This window comes from Passer domesticus, chromosome W (assembly GCF_036417665.1).
Source record: "Passer domesticus isolate bPasDom1 chromosome W, bPasDom1.hap1, whole genome shotgun sequence".
Lineage (NCBI taxonomy): Eukaryota > Metazoa > Chordata > Aves > Passeriformes > Passeridae > Passer > Passer domesticus.
Window position 1 is genome coordinate 17,319,147 of NC_087511.1, and position 26,443 is coordinate 17,345,589.

Here is a 26,443-nt window from a genome sequence, read left to right on the forward strand (position 1 = left end):
CTTGTTCCACTCTTGGATCTGGATCTTATCTTACCAGTTCATGTTTCTTATGTATCTGTGGAGAAGGTATCTAATTTGTCTACTTTTGGAGGGATTTTTTTTTCCATTCAATATCTGTATAATTACTGTAGCAGTAATACCAGGAAAGAACTTGCATTATTAGTGACTGTCTCTGATGTTTAAAGCTTTCCAAGGTGAACAGGAAGGGAAACAAATTCCCCCCCCCTTGTCTTTGTGTTACATATGGGATTTCCAATTAATACTGAATAGTTATGTGACCTTAATCAGTTTTGATGCAGTTTAAATTAGGAGAGGGGAGAGCTCATCGGACATGGTCTCTTGTACGTACAACTTATGTGTGAAAGGTGTTCTTTAACTTCTTACCTTTAAATGAAAACTTAAGCTCTAAAAGTCTTGTTAGCTCTTGTGGGTTTGCTGTTACAGATTCATTGTGATAAAAGTTAGGTCCCCTTTTTTTTTTCTTTAAGAATTGCTTATTTATGGAACTAAGAAACAACTGAAATTCTTTGTATATTGGTATTCATTTCAGGTAAAGAAGCTTCAGTATCAAGTAGCATTTGAAACTGCTCCGTGTGTTTGAAGGTTGTTGTCTCCTGGATAAAAAAAACCCCAAACACAGCAACCCACACAGCATATATCTATCTGCAGCAGTTTCCTTAACTAGATTTCTGCACCTGTAATGTATTTTTTTAACAAGCAAAAGTAATTTAGTGGTGGGAATGAGCCTGTGGCAGGTTCAGCAAAGGAAGTTAACTCAGTGTTGGGTGGCAGTTTTTTGTGTATTGGTTGTGTTGTCCCTTGTCACACCACACCACCCCCACTCCCACCCAAAATAATTTAGTTGTGTGTAGATAGGGAAACACTGAAAAGTTAACTTCACTGGTTCATGAAAACTTTGTGCAGGAAAAATATTTAGAATATTATTCTTTGTTTTGCTTGGAATCTGTACATATGTATTAGCAGTGGTATTATATATTGTCATTGGTGTGGCATAAAAAAGAATGAGATAAAGATTATTAAGGAAATGCCATTGATATTTTGGTTTATATGTATTGTATATGTAATTTGCAAAACTGTTGACTTGTAAAGTAAGTATAAACAAATCACTATTTCAGAATCTTAAGTAAACAACAAAAATGCTGACAGAAGTAGTCTTACTAATTCATAAATTAACATGGGAGCCTGTCTATTATAGGTAAATGTACATAGAACAAGTTCCTTTAATTTATTTTGTCTTCAGAAGATATGCTCAATTATTTTCATTTCATTAGTATAACAATAGTGGATTGTAATGTATGGTATTTGTAAATTTTTGTTCTTTTGGAAACACAGTTCAAATTCTTGTGATGATCTTTTTTTGAGGGGGTTGATGGTGGTTGGATTTTTTTTGTTCTTTTGTTTTAAATAATGTGGACTTCCTTACAATTAGGATCTTTATAGTGAGTAAAAACTAGATGAACAAATTCCTTTTCAGTAGTTGAATATAAACTATGCTGTTTTATAGGAAATAAACTAGTTCAGTGGTGACTAAACCTTTTCTTTCTACGGAGGGGGTGAAACAGTACCTGGTAATAGTTTGATCAGAGTGCGTTTAATATTAAAGAGATATTTTCAGATAAATTTTGAAATACTACTGTTTTTTAAATTGTCCTGGTTTCAGCTGGAACAGAGTTTATTTCTTTTCACTAGCTGGTATAGCACTGTGTTTTGGATTCAGTACAGAATAATGCTGATAACACACTGATGTTTTGGTTGTTGCTGAGCACTGCTTACCCTGAGTCAAGGGCTTTTCAGTGTCTCAGGCTCTGCCAGGGAGGAGCTGCACAAGAAGCTGGTAGGGACCATGGCCGGGACAGCTGACCTGAACTGGCCAAAGGGATATTCCATACCATAGAACATTGTGCCCAATATATAAACTGGGGGAGTTGGCCGGGAGAGGCCGATCACCGCTTGGGAATGGGCTGGGCATTGGTCAGTGGGTTGTGAGCAACTGTATTGCGTGTCACTTGTTTCTCTTGGGTTTTATTCCTCTCTCTTTTTTTATCTCCCTTTTCATTAGCAGCAATAGTAGTATATTTTACTTTATTTAAATTATTAAACTGTTCTTATCCCATGGGTTTTTGCCTTTTTCTGATTCTCTTCCCCATCCCACCTGGGGTGGGTGACTGGTGGGAATGAGCAGCTGAATGGCACTTAAATGCTGGTTGGGGTTAAACCATGACAAAAATATACTAAGATTTTGTATTTGTCACTTTGCTTACTGTTTGACATTTGCACCTGTAAGTTATTCCTTTTGTTTTTGCTAACTTCTTATATGAAAAATGTCTCCTTCAAAACTGGGAAGTGAATATAGTAGCTAATTGCTTAAACTTATTATGGATTAAGTGCCGTCCACTGCATTATGAGCCAAAAAAAGTTTTGTTGCCAATTTTTGCATTGGTATTGTATAACCTGAGCAAATTGTCTTTTGATTGCCTATGTTGCATCTTTTTTGGTGAAGGACTCTACTTCTGAAACCCAGAAGCTTGCCTTTTGATTGCTTAATGCTATTTGATATTTAAATTCTACATTGTTCCACCCACTTTTGACAAAATTTGCTTACTATGCATTTGAGATTATAGTCTATGTTTCATTTATGTTATTGAATTTAAAATTATTTTAAGTAAACTGAGAGTTTTAATTTGGTTTTGTGTTTTTTTTTTTTTGTGTGTGTTTTTTTTTGTGATTTGTTTTGGTTTTTTTTTTGGTTTTTTAGTGCTTGGGAGATGGGAAGTAATGATAGCTGGCACCTGAACTAAAATATCTGTGTAGTCGCTACCATCCCAGAACTTCAGGATGAATGGGGATATGCCTCATGTTCCCATCACTACTCTTGCAGGGATTGCTAGTCTTACAGATCGTAAGTACTCTTTTTTTTTTGTCTTTGCTATGTTCCCTTCTACCTCTTCGCTTAATATACCCCCATTTACAAAATACTAAAAATAGTTTTATTTTTAAAGTTCTTAAAAGTAAATCTGTTCAAAATCAGATTTGGTATCAAACATTTCTTGTCCTTGCTAGAATTTAAAAAATATGTTCAAACAAAATATGCTAATTGAAACATGTAGGTTAAAAAAAGCACCTTTAAGTAAACCCAAAACAAAAAAATATAGGAATTCGTAGTTTGGAATATCATTTGGTAACATATCTGGGAACCCCACAAATAAAGAAAAACATATAAATGATGAAATACTTCTCTAAAACATACATATCATTATCTTCACTGGAGAGAGAGAGACATGATTAGACTGATGTTCAGATAAAGAGTTGTGGAATGTTCTGAATATATTTGAAACCTAGTTCCTTAGTTTTGGACAAAGTACAAAAAAGTTGCTCTAATTAAGAAGTGCAAAGAGTGGCTGCTAGAATGGAAATAAGCAGCTGAACCTGTGAGGCTTGTTTCTTGGCTGTGAGTAGATGAGGTGTGTGTACTGTCTTTAAATATGTCAGGAAGACAAAATGCAAGGAAAGAAAAATAACTATTTAAATTAAAAGCTGATGCTGGCACAAAACCAAATGGTTATAATCTGACCAAAAATAAATTTCTAGTGGAAACTTAGAGGAGATTTATTATTACTATAATGAAGTCCTACAACAGCCATTTCAATAAGAGAAATCGGGACAAAGATGCATTTTTTTTAAATAAAGTGTAAGCAAGAGTTTATAGCACAGTTGTCTGTCTGAGGATAACTGGACTCAGTGATCCAAGTGCTTATTCTGAGCTCTTGTTTTATTACTATGCTGTTGAAATTTGAAGACTTTTCAAGAGACACTGAAAGTATATACCCAGCAATTGAATTTAACTGCCTATAGTAAAAAAAAGCAAATACATTCAATGGGGGGGGAAAAACACTTCATGTCTTTCTGATATTCTGAATTATTGAACTGGAAGATGCTGCTTATGTGTATATATGTACCATTATGTGTGTATAATAATGGTCCATCAGAATGCAAATCATAAGTTTCTGGGCTATGGATAATTTTCCGGCACTAATTATTTGCAGGTATGGTTCTCAAGTCAAAATACTTACCTAGTAGAAGTCACTGGCCAGACTTCCAGTGCAAGAGTTTCTTAAAACACTGATTACCTTTGGTGGGATTAGCCCTTGTGTTAGGTGTGTTTGCTTCCTTCTCTGTCGTATTTCTCTGATGTTCAGAAAGTCAGGAGTGCGTGAAAGAGAAAGGCATGTCACTGCTTCACCTTATTTCTCTCTGTGTAGAAAGAAGGTACTGGAATTGACAAGTCCTGTTGCCCTAAAAACACGGAGGACTTGATGAGTAGAGGCAGTAGAGTAGGCTCAATTAACTAGCTGTTTTAATAAATGTTTTGCCGATCTTGCTAATTTTTCCAAGTTTCAAGTCACATTCAAGGTAATTAATGCAAGTAATGTAGTTGTCAAATTTTCTTCTTTAATCACATGAGGGAGTAAGAAGGTGTCCATCTTTGTATGCTTGTGTTTCATGAAATAATTGTGAACTCCTTTCTGTTTTCTGATAACAGTTTTGAACCAGCTGCCTCTTCCATCACCTTTACCTGCTACCACAACAAAAAGCCTGCTTTTCAATGGACGGATAGCTGAAGAGGTGAACTGCCTTCTGGCTTGCAGGGATGAAAACTTGGTTTCACAGCTCATCCACAGTCTCAATCAGGTGTCAACAGATCACATGTATGTATTTTGAACTTCAACTATATCAGATCACCATCCTTATTACTTTAAATTAAACTGAACTGAATTGAGAAGGGTGTTAGTATCTGAAAATTAGAAGGTGCAGGTTTTCTATTAGGCTAGCTTAGCAGATTACTGCAGTATAAGAATCAATTGTTTCTGATGGAATGCTAGTAATTGTCTGACAGCCCTTATGCATAACTATTTTTTTAATAGGTATGCTGCTTGTTCTATTCTTGCTAGTTAGGAGTGCAAACTTTGTGGTACTGATTGTGCAAAAGTCATTTGTGTTCCACTTGTGTTAGTTATGTGCACTGACAAATGTTATACCCAGTATTACACAAAAAAGATACTTTTTTGAGACACCCATGCAAGATCTATGTCAGTTCTGATTATATATTGAACTTAACATATTTAAGAATTGAACCAGCAAATATTTTGTTTTTTTCATTTTTCACCGGTGTTCTTTAAATTGTCTTATGTGTACAGCCCTGTCTTTTTCCTACGTATTTCAATCTGTTATTTTGATCAAGTGAAAGTAGTTCTTCAAAGTCATCAACGCAAAGAAAAAGTGAAAATACGGATTCATTTACAGAAAATTTTTGAAGGTTCAAAGGGAATCCTGTGATGTCAAAGATATTCCAATTTCCCCTTCTAAAATAAAAGATTTTCAAAGTGTTGGGCTGCAATGTAAATGTTAAGCATTTATGCTTATCTTATTTTCACTTCTACAGTAGTACTTTCTGGATGTTATGACAAACCATTCTTCTTTTATGGAGAAGACCACAATACAGAAATTAACATAAGAAGCATTATAATAGTGTGAAACTGACAGCCATGTATATATAAGTGCTTATTAACAGAAAATAATTTTGAAGACTAGTAGGAATACCTTTTCTACCATTCCTTTAGCATGAGAAGAAAAAAGTAGATTTAGAGAACAGTGGTGCAGTGCAGATTTGGTGGGGTTTTTTTCTGTATTTTAACAGTAAAATGCTGTCGTTTGGTTTGGTTTTGATTGGTTGTGGTTGTTTGGGTTTTTTTACTTGACTAATGGTTTCTTATAATTTGAAAATGCATTTGCCTCTTTATTTGCTTACTTCCACAATTCCAGAGAATTGAAAGATAACCTTGGCAGTGATGATCCAGAGGGAGATATACCAGTCTTGCTGCAGGCTGTCCTAGCAAGGAATCCTAATGTTTTCAGGGAGAAAAGCATGCAAAACAGATATGGGGTGCAAAGCGGTAAGGATTTTTGATTGATTATTGATTGATTGAATGATTTTTTTATGTTCTGTAAGTTTAGGGGGCTGATACTAACCACAAATATGTAGGGAGCACAACTGTGATATTTATGCCTTATCTTGTATTTGATAATGATAAAAAGGTATGTGTCATGACATCTAAGAGTAATTGTATTAGAATAAGCACAGAAATATACTCTACTAGGTGTTTTTGTAAAAAATAATGTTGAATTTCTCTACTAAGTTTAATTTCTAGGGTGAGTGATTGGGTTTTAAGTAATTTTATTTTATTTTTTTATAGGTAGGTTTATTTATTTGTTTTAGTAAATTGAAGTTGTGGAAAAAAGGCCTTGTTCTGTATTGAAAATCTGTACAATTAAAGTATATCACTGTAGTGGTTGTTTTTGATAGTCCTGAGGTAAAGAATAAGGTTGAATGAACCATATGTAACATCTCCTCCTTGCAATTCCTCTTCTCAGCAATTTGTCATGCCCTACAGATACAGTTTCAATAACTAATTATTTTCTGAGGTTTAGTGAGATATACTGCTGGATAGCAAAGATGGAGAAGGGGAGAGACCAAGCACAAGATTTATCGGACAGATTCTACTTGTAGATCTGGAGACTTCTTCATTTGCACCTGAAATATATTCTTTAAATACTTAACCATGAAATGAGTAGGGGGGTTTTCAGAGTTTTCACAACGTGAGGATAAAGCTTTGCTAGCATTGTAGAAATATAAATAGAAGTGTTACTGGAGTCCACAGGGAATAGAAAGTGTTAGGGCATTTTTGCAGGGGGGAAAAAAAATTAGATTATTAAGTTCATTCACCTAGGCTAGTGAGTAAAAAGCAATACAACATTTGAAAAGAATTTGCTAAGGACAGAACACATAATGTTCCTTGAAAGAATGCAAAAATTTCCATTAATGAAAATGTGAAAGGCAGTGCTAAATATTTAGTAGGTCATTGATACATATATCCTGAAATTTAAACTATTAAAAGAGTCTCCAGGTTCTGGGTTTGGAGGTAGCTGTTGCAGAGTATAATTTTTCCAGCTGCTGGATGAGTTGTGACTGTCCTGACAGTTTTTGCATAGTGGTTCCACAAAAAAAAACATATACTTGTCCTGGTTTTGGTTTGGATAGAGTTCATTTTTTTCTTAATAGCTGGTATAGTGGTGTGATTTTTTTGATCTAGTATGAGAATAATGTTGATAACACAGATTTTCCCACCAGTTTTGTAGAGTAAAATAATTATTTTCCAGTGCAAAAGGGAGGCATTATTTGTGAAATTATTTGTTCCAGCAGAGGCTTTTGAAAGAAAGAAGATAAAGCAAGTTAGTTTCTTTCTAATTTTTGCTAATTCTGTGCTTCAGAGGGGGAAACACTTGCTGCTTGATTTGATAGATTAAGAATAATCCTTATTGAAATAAAACCACCTATCTTTAGTTAATGTGCTTTTGCCTATGCTTGATTGGAGGTACTAGTACAGAATTAAAAAACGATTAAACATAAAAGAATAGTTGATGCTATTTTAATAAAGTTAACAAAGTGCTTTCAGAGAACCAAAAGAGATCAGACTTTAAATCTTCCTTGAATATTTAATTTTATTTTACATAATTCTAAATACTTGTACCAGTGCAAACATTGCAATGTAAGTGTGAAATTGGAAACATTGAAAGAAAGGGGGAAGAGGAGAAAAGTATAGCTGTACACAAAGTTTTTTGAGAGGAAGAAGGCTCTGTAATGAATTTTTGGAAAAGCTAGGTGAAGTGCCATATTTTTTTTTTTAATTTATTAATTTCTATGCCATACTCTTACCTGGAAATAGGAGGATCTTTAAGCTAGATGTTAGCAAATTGTGGCAGCCATGTTAGCTGTTAGTACATCCCATTCATATCTCCTAGGCCAAAAGAGGGTATACTGATGTGTTCTGGCAGCAAAGGTTGGGTTTTCTTCTGCTTTCTGAACATATTTTGTAATCTCTGTGAAGTCATGATTTGTAGAGCACTTGAGAGTTTGGTAGAGATCTTATGTAATGCATTTTGCCAGCCATAAGAATGAAATTTAGGTTCTTTTCTGCTATTTCAAATTAATCTATTCTGTTTTCCTTACTGTCTTCTTTCTGAGTATTGTTCTTTTGCCTTCTGTTGAGTCCAGCATGTGGTAAAGTCAGTGCTGGGTACTGTGGTCCAGTATTTGTAATGCCCAGAACTGAGAAGGAAAGAAGGCACTGGGACCCTGTGTCAATTTACTCTGCCTGGGGTGGGCCTCTACACCATGATCCCTTCAGCATCAGTTCCAGCAGTAGTATGGACAAACTGAATTCAAATTCATTTCTTCCAGCCTTCTTTTCTAATGCAAGATCAGAAAGATCACCTGGCTAAAGAATTACATTAAATGTGGAATAAAATTCTTGGTTCAGTGGAGTTTGTCAGGAAAAAAAGGCCTCTTCAGAAACCTAAATATTATGTGTTGAATACATGTTTATATAAGGTAAAGCACAATTGTTTTGTATCCTGGATGCACCACCCTCCTCCCCCCCCCCAAATTGCTGGCATATTTTGTTTCATGTAAAGTAGCAGCAGTGTTCAAACCTTTATTCCATGTCTTTTGATAATAGCCCCATTGTTGAAACAGGGTTTATACAGATAAGATTTTTAATTAGTTTTCAGACGGTTTTCTATTACTAGGTTGTCTGAACAGACTGTGTCACATCACTGTGGAGCATCAGTACAAGGGCAACATGTTAATTTTATTTTAGACCTTTTTAATCAAATGACAGAGAAAGTTCTGGGTGCTATCATAATTATTTATTTAAAATTAGGCTATTATTTAATTTCAGTTTTCATAATATTTTTTTCTCTTCTCAACACTGGCTTTGTCTTTCAGCAGATATCTGTTAGATCAGATAAAATACCAATAGGTTAGTCTTCACAGCATAGCTTAGGATATAGAAATGACTTAAAATTCAATTTAAACTATTTACTTGTGCATTTTTGAGGATTAAAATCTTATGCATCTTTCCCTAAGCATCAGTTGCTTTGATTTTTTTTCATCTATGGAAGAATTAAAATGCACATTTTAATGCATAAAAGGGAAAAACTTTGTAGACATATGCTTTCAATAAGAGTGTATATTTAACTTAAAAATTGCCTGATGGTGAGCAATTCTTGCTTAAGCATGCATGATGCTGTAATACAGTTTAATCATACAAGACCTTTTCTGTGATCTGGAGCCATGTTTTTGTATTCTTTGGCAGTAGGAATGCTCAAATGGATTTCCGCATATCCCTTTTTTCTGAGCCAAAAAAATTACGTTCAAGACTGGGAGTATATGTTAAGAATACAAAGCTGGCCAATACCCCCAAGTGCTGTGCAGCCTTTCGGAAGGACCGCAACAGGTTGGAGAGTTGGGAGAGAAGAACTGTCTGAAATTCAACAAAAGCAAATGCAGGGTCCTGCACCTGGGGAAGAACAACCCCAGGCACCAGTACAGGCTGGGGGTGACCTGGGTCTCCTGATGGACAAGTGTGTGCCCTTCTGACGAAGAAGGCCAACGGAATCCTGGGATGCATTAGAAAGATCATTGGCAGCAGGTCAGAGAGGTGATCCTGCCCCTCTCCACACCTGCAGTGCTGTGTCCAGTTTTGAGCTTCTCAGGACAAGAGAGACATGGAGCTCCTGGAGTGGGTCCAGCAGAGGCTGTGGGGATGATTAAGGGACTGGAGCACCTCTCTTATGAGGAAAGGCTGAGGGAATTGGGGCTGTTCAGCCTCAAGAGGAGACAGCTGAGAGGGGACCTCATCCATGTCTGTCAGTGTCTGCAGGGAAGGGTCAGAGAATGGACCAGGCTCAGCTCAGTGGGGCCCAGCAATGGTACAAGAGGAATGGGCAGGAATTGATGCCCAGGAGGTTCCACCTGAACTTGAGGAAGAACTTCTCTGTGCAGTGACTGAGCACTGGAACAGATTGCCCAGAGAGGGTGTGGAGTCTCCCTCCCTGGAGATATTCCAGACCCATCTGGAAACAATCCTCTGTTGTGTGTTTTGGGGTGACTCTGAGCAAGGAGATGGGACCACATTACCCACTGTGGTCCCTTCCAACTTGACCCATATCCCATGATTGTGTGAATGTTATTACTAGGATGATGTTTTCTCAAAACTGAGCATTACCAGCAATCAAAATTAAAGTTGCATTTAAAAGAAATTCTTAAGTATTTTAAGGTATGGAGATGCACAGTGGAGCCATAAATCTGCTGCTTAGTGATATGAACAACAGTGTAAAAAATGTACAAGAAGATATTTTACTGTTAATGACCACAGACTAATTTCAACTCCTTTTTAGACTAAACGTTTGGGCTTATTTTTACTCCTTTCTCATTACATCATTATTAGACAGACTTGTTATCTGTCTGAAAACTTTAGAGACACTGTTGTGGTAAGGGATTTTTTTTGTTTGGTTGGTTGTTGTTTGGGGGGTTTTAGTGGGGCAAGGGGAGGGGGATGGGCACTGGGGACTTAGGGTGTTTTGTTTGGTTGTTTTTTTTGAAGTTCTCTAGATTGTTTCCCCTAACAGAGATAAAGAGTTGAGAACAGCCTGTCACAGAATAAGTTTTAGGTTTTTTTAAATGGCATTAAAATGTATTACTTTTTGTATTTTCTGTCATACTTTTTTAAACCAAAAGTGAAATAAATGGGCAGGAGATCTTTCTCCTTTTTAATGCCTTTATTAAAAAGAATCAGCTCAGGTGGGGAGAAATCGACAGGTCACGCCCACGCCGCCGCTGCTCCCAGGCGTGGCACGGAGAAGGAGGGTGATGCAGCTTTGTCCGCTGGTCTACAGGCAGAGCTGGGGATTCCGTCCTCACGGGAGATTAGCAGATTCCCCTTTTTGGTCTAACACCCCAGGTCGTCTCTTTAATCAACATCTTTTCAGGTTAGGGTGAGAAGCAAAAAGGATCCAAGCAGGTACGGGACTACGCTCCCATCCTTAGACGTCACTTAGGTCACTTGTTGGCTCGTAATTTTATGGGTTTTCCTGGGACAACTGTAAAAATTCGGGGCGCAATGCATTTCTCATCTGCATACTGGCTCTGATGCCACTCCCATTCTTCTGGTACTTGGGAGGGTGCCTGTGTCCCTCCCTGGCAAGCGGTAAGCATCAGGGGGACAATGGTTAATCACCAACCATTAACAGGTAATTGAAGAAGAACTCTAACAATGAAACTAATTTACAGCAACTGGTCTGACTTGTTTTTAACTCTGCAACCTAAAAAATATAGATAACTTTTTATTCATAACAAAAAGTGTGTTTTAAATTCACAGAGGAGAAAAGAGATATATTTTTCAAGTATTTTCAAAGTGCAATCTTTGTTTTAAGCATAAAATGAAACTTCTGCATAGTTCATGCTCATACTGGCACATTCTGTCAGCTTTCTTTACATGAATGTTAAGGGTTATTAGTTTGACTAACTACTACCTAGCTGTGGTGAGAGTGGCTGTGAGAGGCGAGCAGGCAGTGAGCATGCCAGATGCTGCCTCCAACACCTCTGGAGTTTGCTCCTCACTTGCCTCTGTGCAAGGCAAGCAGTGTTCATTTAATAAAATTTTGCAGGAGTTGAGGGGTCCACTTCTGTTACTCTGGACAATGAAATGTCCTCTGTACTAAAGTATGGAGGTCTCTTATTTATTTATTTTTCAGCACAATATGAGAATTTCACTCCTGCTCTGGGCTAGTTTTTCTGGGCTAATATACTTGGAATGCAGCACTTCTACCTACCAGGAGGTAGTAATGGCTTAATTCCTGGGGGATTATTCCATCACTTCTTTTTTGGGGAGAGGGGAAGAGAAAAGAGGATGACAAGGAGGATTTCTGAAACTAGCTTTGCTTGTGTGAATATTGCAGTAATTGAAATCAGTGATAGTAATACAAAGATTGATGACTCCCAAAGACTCTGGATTAGTCAGTCGTCTATCTGAACTTAAGTTTAAATATTTGCATTGCTGATGTGCTTTTACCCATGGCTTTGGATCACTTGCTGTGGCTTCCCAAGCTGCAGTGTTGTCCTGGTTTGGAATGGGAGGAAAATTCAGGGAAGTGATGCAAAGCTTTTTGTGTAACTGCCAGTCTCTTGAACCACTGAGAAGCTGGACACGCCTCTGTGAAACACACATGTTAAAAGACAAAATAACCCGGCAACTCCCTCTTTTCTTTTCCGGTCGGCGAGGAGGTGGCAGGCCCCGGTCTTGGCCAGGCCGGGCCGGGCGGTCCTGCCGCCGGCCGGGCCCCTTCCACCCTCCCCGGGCCGCCCGCCGTCCTCCACCATCGGCTCCGGCCTGGCCGGACCGGGCCGGGCCCCAGCGGCGACCAGGCAGGAAGGCGGGCGGGGGGCTGCAGAGCCCAGGCCGGAGCAGGGCTGGCCGCGGCTGTTAAGATTTCACCGTCAGGCCCCCTCCCCCCAGCGCGGCTGAGACCAGAGACCCCTGCAGCCCATGCAGAAAACCAAAGACCAACCATGAGGCCGATCCTGACACAGCCCAGCCGCAGCTCCCACCACAAGTTACCGGGGCCAGGTAGGCCCTAGGCGGGATGTTAACCCTTTCAGTGCTTCAATCCTCCCGAGAGAGAGAGAAAGGAACAAGATGCAAGAATGTAATGGAACAACATGAAGACATCAAATTCAGTGTGGAAGAAGTTAAGTCCCAGATTGGAGGGAGGAGGAGATGCCTTGTTTTTTGGAGCTGAAATACTCTTGTAAGCTATGGAGAAAGAACTCTTGTTCCTTATAACGCATGAAATTATGGGGAGATGAAAGTGTTCAAATTTATATTGAGCAAAAGCCTCCATGCTAAGATAAGCAGATGTTGAAATGGCTGTGATCCCATGAGAAGTTTGAACAGAGGAAGAGAGTAGTCCTGTGCTTCCAGGAGATCTCTATTCCCAGGGATGAAGATGATTTTAGAAATAGACAATAAGGAGAACTTTTGCCTTTGACCAGCTCATCTTTAAAACAATACCCCATAAATAGACATGGCCCATCGACAAGCTGTGGGAAGGCTTGTGGAAATGGGAAGGACTTCATGATGGCAGGGTTCCTCGAGCGGCTGCTGTTTGTGACAAATTGAGAGCCACAAGAGAACTGTTTCCTTTCCTCTTGTGGAGAAGTCTCCATAACCTTAACAAGAGGGACTTCTCTCCCTCAGTGAACTGAAAAAAGACTATTTTAGAGGTGGTAAACTGACTGGAAATTTTAGGGTTTGTTTCTTTACATTGTCAGTGGGAAAGAAAAGGTTGTGGGGGGAGAAGAAGTGTTCTGGAGGGTTTGTTTTGATTCTTACTACTTTTTTCCTTCTAGTTACTTTTAATAAAATTTTCTTTATACCCTCTTAAAGTTTTGAGCCTGCTTTGCCTTTCTCCTAATCCTATCTCACAGCAGGAAGTGAGTGTATTGGTGATTGGCCAGCACCAAACCTACCACATTCTTTGGTGCATTGGCTGGGAAAATTTCAAATTGGGGAAATCTTAAATTGGCGAACCTAAACCACAACACGAAATTGGTGTTTCTGCCCAGTTTCAAACTGAAACCACCACAAGCGTGTATGTGAATTCTGATGCTGTTTTAGCTGCAAGACATTCAATTCTATCATTAAAATCACCTGGTTAAAAGTCATATAAGTTCTTGTGTACCTGTACCATTTCAACTTCCAGTGTTATGTGGTGGTTAGAAATTCTTTATATCTGTATGGAAGAGAGAAAACAAAAAAGATTAATATAAATTCTCCCTGATAAAGATTCAAGTTACTTCCAGGCCCATTGGTACTTGTGGCTTGCCATCTAGTACAACTCCTGAATTTTCAAAGCATGACTGTGGGAATCTACAGGCTGTTGGAGACTGTAGATGGGATACTGGTGGTTCTTTGCAACTGAAAATATTTCAGCACCTTCTTTGATAACATTCCTTTTAAGTGTGGTGGAGATGGAATAGAGAGCTGTTGTCCCTGGGTAGAAAGGAACCACTAGGGCATTAGGGGAGCAGGGAGAATATCTTGCACCACTCAGCCTGAGATGATTGTTTCTTGTACTTGATCTAATAATGGGAGATAAGTTTTCTGTGTTCTTCTGAGTTGTTGTGAAGTTTCCAAATCTTATTGTCACATTGAGTACTCCACACACAAGTCTGGGGTGTGGAGTATGTGGCCTGTTATAAAATGTTACTATTTACTAGCAGGTTTTTGGCTAAGGAACAGAGGAGGGAACTGCTGTTGATATTTATTATTGAATTAATACTCCTTTAGGAAACATTCTTTTTATGTCATGGTGTAAAATGGACATCTTACATGAAATCAATCTTTTAAAAATGTTTTCTAACAGTTGTAGATAGAAGATGTCAATGTTTGTAAAGTTTATAATCTCTTTGTAAATAATAATTTCTGAAATGAGAGACTTCATTGATTAAAAAGGAAATGCATGGAAAGTAATGCTGCTGTCTTCTTAATAGGGATGATGATGTCGCAGTTTAATATTTCTCAGAACTCCATGAGAGGTAGTCCTGCATCTTCTAATTATCAACAAACCACTATCTCACATAGCCCTTCCAGGTAACATTCTTTTTTAAATGGGGTGGGATGGGCAGCAAACTGCAAATTCTATCTACAGTGACAGTCAATTCTTTTTGCAAGTATGTGAATGGAAGGTGATCAGTGTCAGGATATATTTTGCATTTGTCTGACAGCAGGGTGAGTTTCTTCAGCTGGAAAAGCAACATGTTTTTGCTAGTGAGTAATCTTTGTATTCTGATTAGTCAGGATTCCCTGCTGTCCCTCCCTCACATATTTTTGGCAAACTTTCTTTCCTGCTAAAATAATACCCCTGCCTCCTGACACCCCTACAGCTATTTTCTACCTGTGGCAGGAGAACAGGAGAGAAGTGGCTATGTGTTCCAGCATGTATAACATTACCAATGTGACAGAAGGGTGGAAAAGAAGTTTTGTAAAAACATGGAATACTGCTGTAACAGTTATACAAAAGGCTGTTCAGAGGAGGATAGGCCCAGTAATTTGGCCAGTCTTCCATCAGCTTTCTCGTCAACTTGTGGGTTTTTTTTCAAACTTTGAGTGTCAGCAAGTAGCATGTACCTATAGAATCATTTAGGTTGGAAAAGACCTCTAAGATCATCAAGTTCAACCGTTAACCTAACACTGTCAGGTCCACTACTAAACCATGTCCCTAAGTGACATATGTACACACATTTTAAATACGTCTAGGTTGGTGACTTAATCACTTCCCTGGGCAGTGTGTGCCAGTGCTTGACAAACCTTTTGGTAAAGAATTTTTTCCTGATATATAATCTAAACCTCCCCTGGAATAACTTGAGGCCATTTCCTCTTGTCCTGTTGCTTATTACCTCCTTTCAACAATAAAGTGTCCCCTGAGCCTCCTTTTCTCCAGACTAAACACCCCCAGGTCCCTCAGTCTTCTAAAATAAATAAGAAATTTGTATAAATTTCCTTTTCCAACTTTTTCATTTTATTTTTTAGCCGGTTTGTGCCACCACAAGCAAGCTCTGGTAACAGATTTTTGGCACAACAGAACAGTCCAGTGCCTAGTCCTTATGCTCCTCAAAGTCCTGCAGGATACATGCCATATTCACATCCTGCAAGTTATACACCACATCCTCAGATGCAGCAAGGTATGTCTTTAATATTTATTTTATTCTTCTATCTCATGTCAGCTTTATCTTCATGTGTGTGTTTCACAGCTCTCTAATTTCTTTGAAGGAGTCACATGCTTAATGCAAATCTTGGAGTTGCTAGGGAATTTTTTGGGTATGCTTAAGCTTTGCTTTCCTGACTGTACAGTGGTAGTATTTATTTTATTTCAAAAAATCCCAGAAGGATCATCAAGCACAACTCTTAAGTTAATGGCCCATATAGGGATTGAACCAGTGACCTTGGCGTTAATGCACACGGATTTTGCATAGTTGTCACATATACATGACAACAGAAAAAATTTTAAAACCCTAAAACTTTTTATTTGTTAGCTATGGCAATTGTTTATCTGTACTGGCAAAAACATAATTTTTTCCTGTGTAATGTAAATTTTGCTGCCAACTTATTTAACTGTACCAAACCTTTGCAGTGTAGGCTAGGCTACGTTGGCTAGAATTATCCTCAAGGTATGCAGTAACTGGCAAAGATGACCTTCAGAATTAATGAATTTCTTTGTTATTCCCTTTTCTAAAAACAATCTTGAACAACATGAACACTGTTAAGTATCTAGGCATTATCCTTTCTTGGAAGTAGAATTCTTGTTAGATTCTTTTAAATCATCTGTTCCTAAAGTTTAGCAGTGTGCTTAGAATTTATATAGCTGTCCGGTATGTAATGTTATTGTTCTGGATTAGGATAAATTTGGGAGAAAACTTCTAAAAGGGACCCCCCCAGAAAGCAAACCCACACAGCCCCTTCCCCCCACCGGTTCGGGAAGGATTCTTCGGAGAGAAGTGGAAAGAACTTGTTTATTGAACAAGCAAAACACTCCTAGCACACAAATGAACGATACCAGATGACAACACTTTCACCGATCTGAAAAGGATGACAAATTCATAAAGATTTTCCTGGGAGTGGTTGCTCTGTTGTTGCTCCCTCCAGCGCTGGGGATAGCTGCTGCAGCCACCAGATGTAAACTCTTGGTGTTTCCCAGGCCCCAGTCCAGAGCAGGTTTGAATGATTCCAAAAAGGGAAGGGAAAAAACAGTCCAGGGAAAAAATCTGGACCGCTTAGCTAAACTAACTAACAGAAGCAAAAAAAGCAAAAGCAGAGCGGGAGCAAAGCAGGAGCGAAGCAGGAGTAAGAGCAAACCAAGCAGCAAAAAGTAAAGCAAAAAGCAAAAGCCGCACTATGTACTGCTCGGTCTCTCTGTCCCGCCAGCAGGCTGATAACAAACCAAAACAAACCTTGCTCTTCAGAGCCAGTCTTGAAGGCACAGTACATAATATCCAGCACTAACAGAACACACGACTGGGGATACAAGCATCATAACTTCACCCTAGGACAGTTATGTGTCTCATGAATACCTTGGAAGTTATTAAAGGTAGAGAATGCATATTATATAGAGGAAAATAAAGTTTTCTATAACCTATGAGTGTGATGCTGACTGTAATTAGGATAGATGTGGAGTGAAGCTTGGCTAATCTGTTCATGGAATTTAGGTTTAAGAGTCTCTTGAAAATTTAAAACTTAGATAATATTTTTATTCAAGGTATTTGTGGAAAAAGGATTCAGTGAAGTAAGTTGGGATTCTTCTTCCAATCCTAGACCTCTTGCATTCAGCTCATTAATATTATGGCCTTTTCTGTGAGATTTTTTAGAGTTAATGATTTTGTGACTATATTGGTATAATTATTTTTATTTTTCTGTATTTCAGCTTCAGTATCCAGTCCCATTGTCACAGCTGGGATGAGAAATCTCCATGAAAATAAAGTTTCAAGTCAACTGTCTGGAAATTCAGCTAATCATCATGCTGATAATTCTAGACATGGCTCAAATGAAGACTATCTACAGATGGTGCAAAGGATAAGTAGTGATGTATGATCAGTTTATGATGATAAAACAAATATTTACTGTGATAAACCAAGTATGTGCTTAGCTGCCTTAAAAGGCAAATATTTTATGAGGATGCTGTTGATGAATAAAACCACTGAAATATATTTTGGTTTCAGATGTGTGCACTCAAATGTGCAACTTTAATGTGCAAGTTTTAAGATTTTTCTAGATCTCTGTCCTTTGGAACAGTTTGTGACATTGATTCTGATGAAAGTATGAAAAGTAAAAAATCTTACTCATGTAAGTTTATTATAAAGAGAGGGTAGAGTCTCTCTGCAATTATTGTATCAATATATTGATGTAAACAATGCTAGATTCTAAATAGGTTTATAGTTAACATGTCTTTCTGAAGATTCCCCTACCTGTCAATTAGATGAGACAATTCCATAACCTATTCAGTAATACAGTAGTGTTGTCAAAGGCAAAAATTGCTTTTAACATTTTTTCTTACAGATCTATTATGTGCTTTTATGGCCTGGTTTATTTATAATATGTTTTTCTAGTGACTTGATTTCACGTGGGAGAAATTCTTGCTAAAGTATTGAATATAAGTGAAAAAAATCAGCAACTTTCTCCCATGGTGTTTTCAACTTCTTCACTTTCTTAATCTGTGGATGAAGCATGTTGTGACTCTTCTTTACAAGTTTGGCACAGTCTCTTAAAACCTCTTAAGGAGACAGCACTTAAGTTTCATTTTTAGTTTTTGCTTTTAGTTCTTTGAATTATGCGGTCTTAGTGATGCCTACAACAGTTACAAAACTTGATCAAAACCTGGTGACAAGCGGGCCTTTTTTTGACCTTTTTTTAAAAGATGTATTTAATTTACCTTATGAAAACTAGGGGCAACTCTTGTCTTCCTAAATTAGCTTGTGGAAGCAAAAAACTGTTGTATTCAACAAGTGTATTGATAACACGAGGCTACCTAAATTTCTTACAGGGATTAGTACACTGGAACTCTAAGACTTATTAGTTTTATTAGCCTTCTCTTTTAAATGAAAGAATTATGCTGATGAAAAATATTAGCTAAGAAGTGATATCTTCAACAAGAGAATTTTGTAATGAAGGAATCTATCATAATACACAATCTCATCAGGTATTTTTCCCAGTCTCTGCTTCAGCAATGCAAATTCTTCAAAATAAGAAGCTGTTCTTGGCATTAAATGAACATATATCCCCCAACTACTACCTCTCTAGTAGGTCACCCCCAACCTGTGCTGGTACTTGGGGTTATTCCTCCCCAGGTGCAGGACCCTAAACTTGCCCTTGTTGAACCTCATTAGGCTTCTCTCTACCCAATTCTCCAGCCTATCAAGGTCCCCCTGAATGGCAGCATGGCTGTCAGGCGTATCAGCCACTCCTCCTAGTTTTGTATCATCAGCACATGCAACTCAAGTGCATCTACACCAATGCACGCAGCATGGGCAACAAACAGGAGGAACTGGAAGCCATGGTGCAGCAGGGAAACTATGACATAGCTGCAATCATGGAGACATGGTGGGATGACTTGCATGACTGAAAGGCTGCAATGGATGGCTATAAACTCTTCATAAGGGATCAGCAAGGAAGGAGAGGCTTTAGATACCTCTTGTATGTTAGGGAGTGTTTTGATTGTCTGGAACTTGATGATGGTACCGGTAGGGTTGAGTGTTTATGGGTAAGAATCAAAGGGAAGGCCAACAGAGGAGATCTCCTGATGGGAATCTCCTATAGACCACCTAGCCAGGATTAAGAAGACAAAATGTTCTATGAGTAGCTGAGAGAAGACTCACTATCGCTGGCCCTTGTTCTCGTGGGGGACTACAACTTACCAGATCTATTCTGGAAATAGAGCACAGCAGAGGAAACAGTCAAGGAGGTACCTGGACTGTGTGGAACTGACACAGCTGGTGAGTGAGCCAATCAGGAGAAGTGCCCCCCTGGACCTGCTGTTTGTGAAGAGAGAAGGGCTGGTGTGGGATGTAATAATTGGAGGTCATCTTGGGCACAGTGATCATGAAATTATAATTTTCTGTTCTCAGAGAAGTAAGCAGGGGGATCAGGAGAACTGCCACCTTGGACTTCCAGAGTGCAGACTGGCCTGTTTGGGAGCCTGGTTGAGAGAGTCACTTGGGAGGCAGTCCTGAAGGGCAAAGGGCTCCAGGAAAGCGGGATGTGCTTTAAAAAAGAAATCTGAAAGGAGCAGGAGCAGGCTGTCCCCATGTGCCGAAAGACGAGCCGGCAGGGAAGACCGGCCTGGCCAAACAGAGAGCTTGGAATGGAGCTCAGGGAGAACAAGAGTGCGCATCACCTCTGGAAAAAGAGGCAGGCAGCTCAGTAGGACTACAAGGATGTTGTGAGGTCATGCAAGGAGAAAATTCAAAGGGCCAAAGCCCAGCTAGAACTTCATCTGCCTATGGCTGTAAAAGACAACAAAAAGTGGTTCTACAAATACATCAGCAACAAAAGGAGGGCCAAGGAGAATCTCCATCCTGTACTTGATATGGAGGTAAACAGTGACAAACGACGAGGAAAAGGCTTGGTATGCTACTTAGACCCCCTCACATCTATGGGGTTGGATAGGATCCAGCCAAGGGTACTACGGGAGCTGGCAGAAGAGGTCACCAAGACACTGTCCATCATTTACCAGTGGTCCTGGCCAACTGAGGAGGTCCCAGGTGACTGGAGGTGCCAATGTGACAGCCATAAACAAGAAGGGCCGGAAGGAGGATCCGGGGAGCAACAGGCCTGTCAGCCTGACCTCAGTACCTGGGAAGGTTATGGAATGGATCATTTTGAGTGTGATCACGTGGCATGTGCAGGACAACCAGGGGATCAGGCCCAGCCAGCAGGGGTTTAAGAAACGCGGGTCCTGCTTGACCAACCTGATCTCCTTTTATGACCAGGTGACCCACCTAGTGTGTGAGGGAAAGGCTGTGTGTGTGACTACCTGCACTTCAGTAAAGCCTTTGATGCTGTCTCCCACAGCATTTTCCTGGAAAAGCTGGCAGCCCATGGGTTGGACAGGTGCTCTCTTCACTGGGCTAGGAACTGTCTGGTGGATGATCAGGCCCAGAGAGTGGTGGAGAATGGAGCAACATCCAGTTGTCAGCCAGTCACCAGTGGAGTTCCCCAAAGCTCAGTATGGGGGCCAGTCCTATTTAACATCTTCATTGATGACCTAGACAAGGGGATCAAGTACACCCTCAGTAAGTTTACAGAGGGCACCAAGTTGGGTGGGAGTGTTGATCTGCTGGAGGGCAGGAAGGCTCTGCAGAGGGATCTGGACAGGCTGGAGCAATGGGACAAGGCCAATTGTATGAGGTTCAACAAGGCCAAGTGCCAGGTCCTGCATTTGAGTCACACAACCCCCTGCAACACTATAGGCTTGGGAAATAGTGGCTGGAAAGCTGGCCACAGGAAAAGGACCTGGGCGTGCTGAGCGACAGCAGCTGAACATGAGCCAGTGTGTGCCCAGGTGGGCAAGAAGGCCAATGGCATCCTGGCTTGGATCAGAAATGGTGTGACCAGCAGGACCAGGGCAGCAATTGTCCCTCTGTACTCGGCACTGGTGAGGCTGTACCTCAAGTGCTGTGTCCAGTTCTGGGCCCCTCACTGCAAGAAAGACATTGCGGTGCTGGAGCGAGTCCAGAGAAGGGCAATGGAGCTGGGGAGGGGTCTGGAGCACCAGGAGTAGCTGAGAGGGCTCATCCTGGAGAACAGGAGGCTCAGGGGGAACCTTCTCACTCTCTACAACTCCCTGAAAGGAGGGTGGAGCCAGGTGAGAGTTGAGTTCTTCTGGGGAACAAGCAATAGGACAAGAGGAAATGGCCTCAAGTTGTTCCAGGGGAGGTTTAGATTGGATATTAGGGAAAATTTTTTCATGGAAACGGTTGTCAAGCATTGGAACAGACTGCCCAGGGCATTGGTTGAGTCACCATCTTTGGAAGTGTTCAAAAATGTGTGGATGTTGCACTTGGGGACATGGTTTAATGGTCAACATAATGGTGGTGCTGCATTATTGGTTGGACTTGATGATTTTAAAGATATTTTCCAACCTTAACAATTCTACGAAACTCATTCAAAACTGACCAACTATGAAAACATAAAGCATACCGTCATTATTCTGTTTAATGGCAAAAACACCGTGGGTAAAAAGTAAGTATGCCTTTAAAAGCTGATTTTAGTAGCCATCCTGCAGAAAACAGTTTGAACAAGGTGAAGTAATTCAAGTTTTGCATGTATATATGTACAATCATGTTAATCATAATGTTGCACCTTTTTTAAAAAAGTATTAACTTTGGCAGAGATAGTTATGAACAAGGATTATTAAATCATAAAATCTAAAACTTTGTTTATCTTGTTTCTTAGCTTTGGAATTGTGTTATTTAGAAGTTTTAAATGTCTGCAGGATATTGTGTGTTTGCAATATTTGATTCCACTAAACCAGTAAGCATAAACTTGAAGGCTGACTGTGCATATACTCAAGTAAAGGACCATTTTTTGAGAAACCTGAGAATCATAGAATGGCTTGGGTTGAAAGGGACCTTAATGACTATCATGTTCCAACCCCCTACTGTGGACAGGGACACCTTCCACTAGAACAAGTTGTTTCAAGCCCCATCCAGCCTGGCCTTGAACACTTCCAGGGATGGGGCAGACACAGCTTCTCTGGACAACTTGTCCCAGGGCCTCACCACACTCACAGGGAAGACTTCCTTCCTATCATCTAATCTAGATCTACCCTCTTTCAGCTTTAAGCCCTTGTTCCTTGTGCTATTGCTACACTCCCTGATAAAGAGCCTGGCTTTGTTGCAGGCTCCCTTCAGCTATTGGAAGGCTGCTCTAAGGTCTCCCTGGAGCTTTCTCTTCTCCAGGCTGAAGAGTCCTAATTCTCTCAGCCTTTCCTCATAGCAGAGGTGCTCCTGCCCTCTAATCGTCTTGGTGGCCTCTTCTGGACTTGCTTCAGCAGGTCCATGTCCTTTCTGTGCTGGGGACTCCAGAGCTGGAGGCAGCACTGCAGGTGGGGTCTCACCAGAGCAGAGCAGAGGGACAGAATCACTTCCCTCGACCTGCTGGGTTGCACTGCTTTTGATGCAGCCCAGACTGCAGTTGGCTTTCTGGGCTGTTAATGCATGTGAGAACATGCCCAGAATATAAGTTTGTTCTTATGTTTCACCATTTGATGAAGTTCTCGTCTAGGAAACAGTAAATGAGGACTTCTGCAGTAGCTGACTAATTTTCAGGAATGACATGTGTGTACCTGAAAGATCATCTACCTAGTTAGTTAGTTCATTAAATTTGATAAATGACATCTTTGCCTTTGTCCTTGGCAGTCCATGGGTAGAGGACCTCTCCCATTCTAATAAAAAATATAATCTATAAAAGTTACTAAGCTTTTGTTCCCCGCAGTATTTTGGTGGGTTTGAGATTTATTATAATTAAATGATAATTAGTGTTTGAAAAAATAATCTCCTTACTTTCAGTGTATTAAATAAACAAGTAACTGTTACATCAGCAAATTTATTCATTTTGACTTGCAATAAAAAGCATGTAAGTTTAAGGTATAATTGTTTTATTGCATTGAATCAGAATATTATATTTCTTTACACATGAGGCTTTCTCACCAGGCAACAAGTCTTTTTGCAAGCAGTTAGAAAAATAAGTGTAATTAATAGCACATCATGAGGTTTAGATTCATTTTGCTGTGGGAGGGGAAAAAATCTAATAGAATTGGTTTGTAAATGCCTATATATGATGAAATTGATGAAATCTGGTTTCTTATGAATTTATATTCTTTGCATTGTAAGCACTTTCAGTCCATAAATATAAAACTATTTTCTTTATTCGTAAGCAGTGTGAACTATGCCTTCACAAGGCATAACATGCAGTGGCTGATCTACTCCTATGCATGTGGAAATTGGCTGTTTGGCCATTGTCAGAGGGAGTGTGTAGTTGACATCCATCTATCTCAGTTGCCACAATGGGTGTGCTACAGATTTTGTTCAATCCTGATGTGTTTATGTTGGAGGATATGAATACAAAGTTTTGGTTTGCTTAACTGTAAAAGTAAGATGGTATTCTAATAAACTTTGAGGGTATGCTAATTTTAAAAAATGCTGAATTTGTTTAAAAAAGAGAAAAATCTACTTATTATACTCAATTTCTTTGAGTTGGTATTGTAGAGAGTTCATATTTCTGTTTTTCAGCTCTTTACTATATGTAACAAAAAAACTTCTAAATGAAATCTTAATGTCAACCAAAAGTGCTTATTTAGCTGGAAGACATACATGGATTTATTTTTGTGTGCATGTTCTGGTTCTAAATTTTTAAGGCTGATTGTTTTTTTGAATTTTGTGTATGTAGTAGTCTAATAGCAGTCCAAATGACAAAGTTTTTTATATAAATAAATATTTTTGTAATATTTTTATGCTTTTTCATCCAGTTCATTTTATCAGTATATGTACTAATTTTGGTCTTTATTTTATGAAGTGTTCATGATTTTTTTTTTTTTTTATCATGGTCACTTTAGGATGGCGATCCTTCAGTAAGGAATGCTGCATCTTTTTCCTTGAGGTCACCACAGTCAGTCTGCTCTCCATCTGGAAGTGATGGAACCCTTAAAGGTAATCTAGCAGTCATATATATAATTTTATTTTTTCCCAGTTTTAAAACACAGAATTTAAAGTTAGTTCTCCCAACTTCTGTATTCCAATAGTACTAAAGAGCATGTAATTCATTTTTCGATACAAAATTATTTTGAGCCCTGATTCAGAAGAAATTTCTGAAGGTTCAAAAATTGACTAATCAGACTTCAAAACAAAACTCAAATTCATGAAGGACAGAATAATTTTCAATCCTTTCCAATATGAGGAATAAATTCTTTAAAGGAATGGTTTCAGTTGCTCTGCATAAGAAATTTAAATAATTACAAGTATTGAACTCTTAACCAGCTCAAAAGTGTTTTAACATATAATGCTTGTCTTGATTGCAATCATCAAATTCTATGAACATGAAGTTAAAAGTAGTTCAATGAACACAATATATATACCATAAATGAAGCCTGAAAACCTTAGCTGTGGACAACGAATAGGATAAACTGTAAGTCAGATGAGAAAATAATTCTTTATGCTAAAATATGTAATGCATACTGCTGTTTTTAATATTCTCCCTAAGAAGCAATGACCGAGATAGATGAGATTAGTAAGGTAGGGGTTTGGGCGTATTCTTGTTAATTTAAGTATTCAGTGCTTATGTATTTACATGGCAATAGTAAAAAGAAGCAATAGTGTTTTCTTCTCTTTAATCCTGAAACAAAATTAAATCTTTATGGGTGGTCAGGTTAGGTGGAGAGGGAGGAGATGGGGGAGATTCCAGAGAAGGTGAGGGTATTGGGGTTGTGCAGCCTGGATAACAAGTCTTTGAGGGTGGATGTAGATGATGATGATGACAGGGACACACAGATGGGATGACACACAATGAACAGACAGACCTTAGAGCAGTTTCCTCATGCCTATGAGATTATCAGGAAGACTTGAGTCAGGCTTTCCACAGTGTTGTGGAGCAAGGGTGAGACACAATGGACTTAGATTGAAGTGGGAGGTTCTGACTAGATATAAGGAAAACCTTTTTCACTATCACAACAGTCAAGCATTGGAAAAGCCCAGAGAATCTGTGCATTTTTCATTCTTGGATGTTTTCAAGACCTGGCTGGATTAGCCCTGCATAACATAGTGTCATGGTTTAGGAGTGATACTTCCCAATTCAGTGCCCCCACCAAGACTCTCCCAAACTATGTGCCCTTCTCTTGCTCTCCCATTTTCCATTCTCCTGCTGTGGTGGGTTGTGGGCCAGAGAGGAGAATTGGAGATACAGAGGGCAAAGATCATGGGTTGAGATAAGAACAATTTATTGGAAACAGCAATGAGATAAGAAAAGTAACAGTGACAGCAACAATACTAATGACAAAGGGTGCAAGAAAGGAAATTATTCACATGGAAACCCCCCTACAATAGCGGATGGCTGGATGGCTTCCTCTGCCCCACTTACTCCACTGGAAGGAGCCCCTTCTCCCCAGAAGACACTCCCTTTCCCCTTGCTCCCAGCAATGATGTTAGGTAGTATAGAATAACTTCTGGGTCCTGGCCATGCCCCCTCACAGCTACTGCAAAAATTAACCCTGTCCTGGTTGGAACCAGGGCACATGGTCTTGCTCACCCTGCTTTGATCACAAGGATTAACTAAAGGCCTCCTGAGGTTCCTTCTTAACAGAATTATTCTGATTCTGTGACTGCTAAATGATCACTGTGGTTCATCTTCTCAGGCATATGCTCTGGTAAATAGTGATAGAAGAAATGTGGCTCAAATGCAAGTGAGAAGTAATTGTATAGCATGCCAGCATTAGTATTTTAGGAGGTTTTGTGCTAAAGGACTTGTTGTGAGACTTATGTAAATGGCAGAGACTAAATGTGGTTGTTTTTCTTTAATTCTGTACACAAAATTGATGTTTGAGGTTATCAGTTTGACAACATTGTGAATCTAAGCTACTTCCATTCAAATATGTGATTACCACTGTCACCTAAAACTGGGAAATAAATGTTCCAAACAATTTTTTTATGTTAGGAAGCAAACATGTCTTCATCAGCAGCACTGGATGCATGGGGAAGTCTCCTCAAAGCATGCATGCCCAGTAACCTAACAGACCAGGTTATATTCCTGAAACTAATATATATTCACCATATGTCTATTACATTTTCATCACATTTCCCGAATACATGCATACATGCTTGTTATTTCCACAAACATATTTGTATATGAGTAGGGGTCTTTTGAGGGTCTTTGGTGGTCCTTTGGGAACATTCCATTCCTTTAAATTCCCTTTTATGTTCCTG

The 26,443-nt window shown here is 39.2% G+C and overlaps 1 protein-coding gene across 4 annotated transcripts in view; it reads left to right on the forward strand.

Moving 5' to 3' along the window:
* The window catches only part of LOC135289153 (nipped-B-like protein), a 171,166-nt gene that overhangs the window by 38,880 nt on the left and 105,843 nt on the right, over positions 1-26,443 (forward strand). For all 4 annotated transcript variants that reach the window (XM_064402560.1, XM_064402562.1, XM_064402563.1 and 1 more), the window contains exons 2-8: positions 2,777-2,920; positions 4,562-4,727; positions 5,842-5,972; positions 14,471-14,570; positions 15,510-15,661; positions 17,398-17,558; positions 24,085-24,178. In XM_064402560.1, coding sequence (XP_064258630.1) covers positions 2,857-2,920; positions 4,562-4,727; positions 5,842-5,972; positions 14,471-14,570; positions 15,510-15,661; positions 17,398-17,558; positions 24,085-24,178 — 868 coding nt within the window. In that variant the 5' untranslated portion in view covers positions 2,777-2,856. The remainder of the gene's footprint in view (positions 1-2,776; positions 2,921-4,561; positions 4,728-5,841; positions 5,973-14,470; positions 14,571-15,509; positions 15,662-17,397; positions 17,559-24,084; positions 24,179-26,443) is intronic.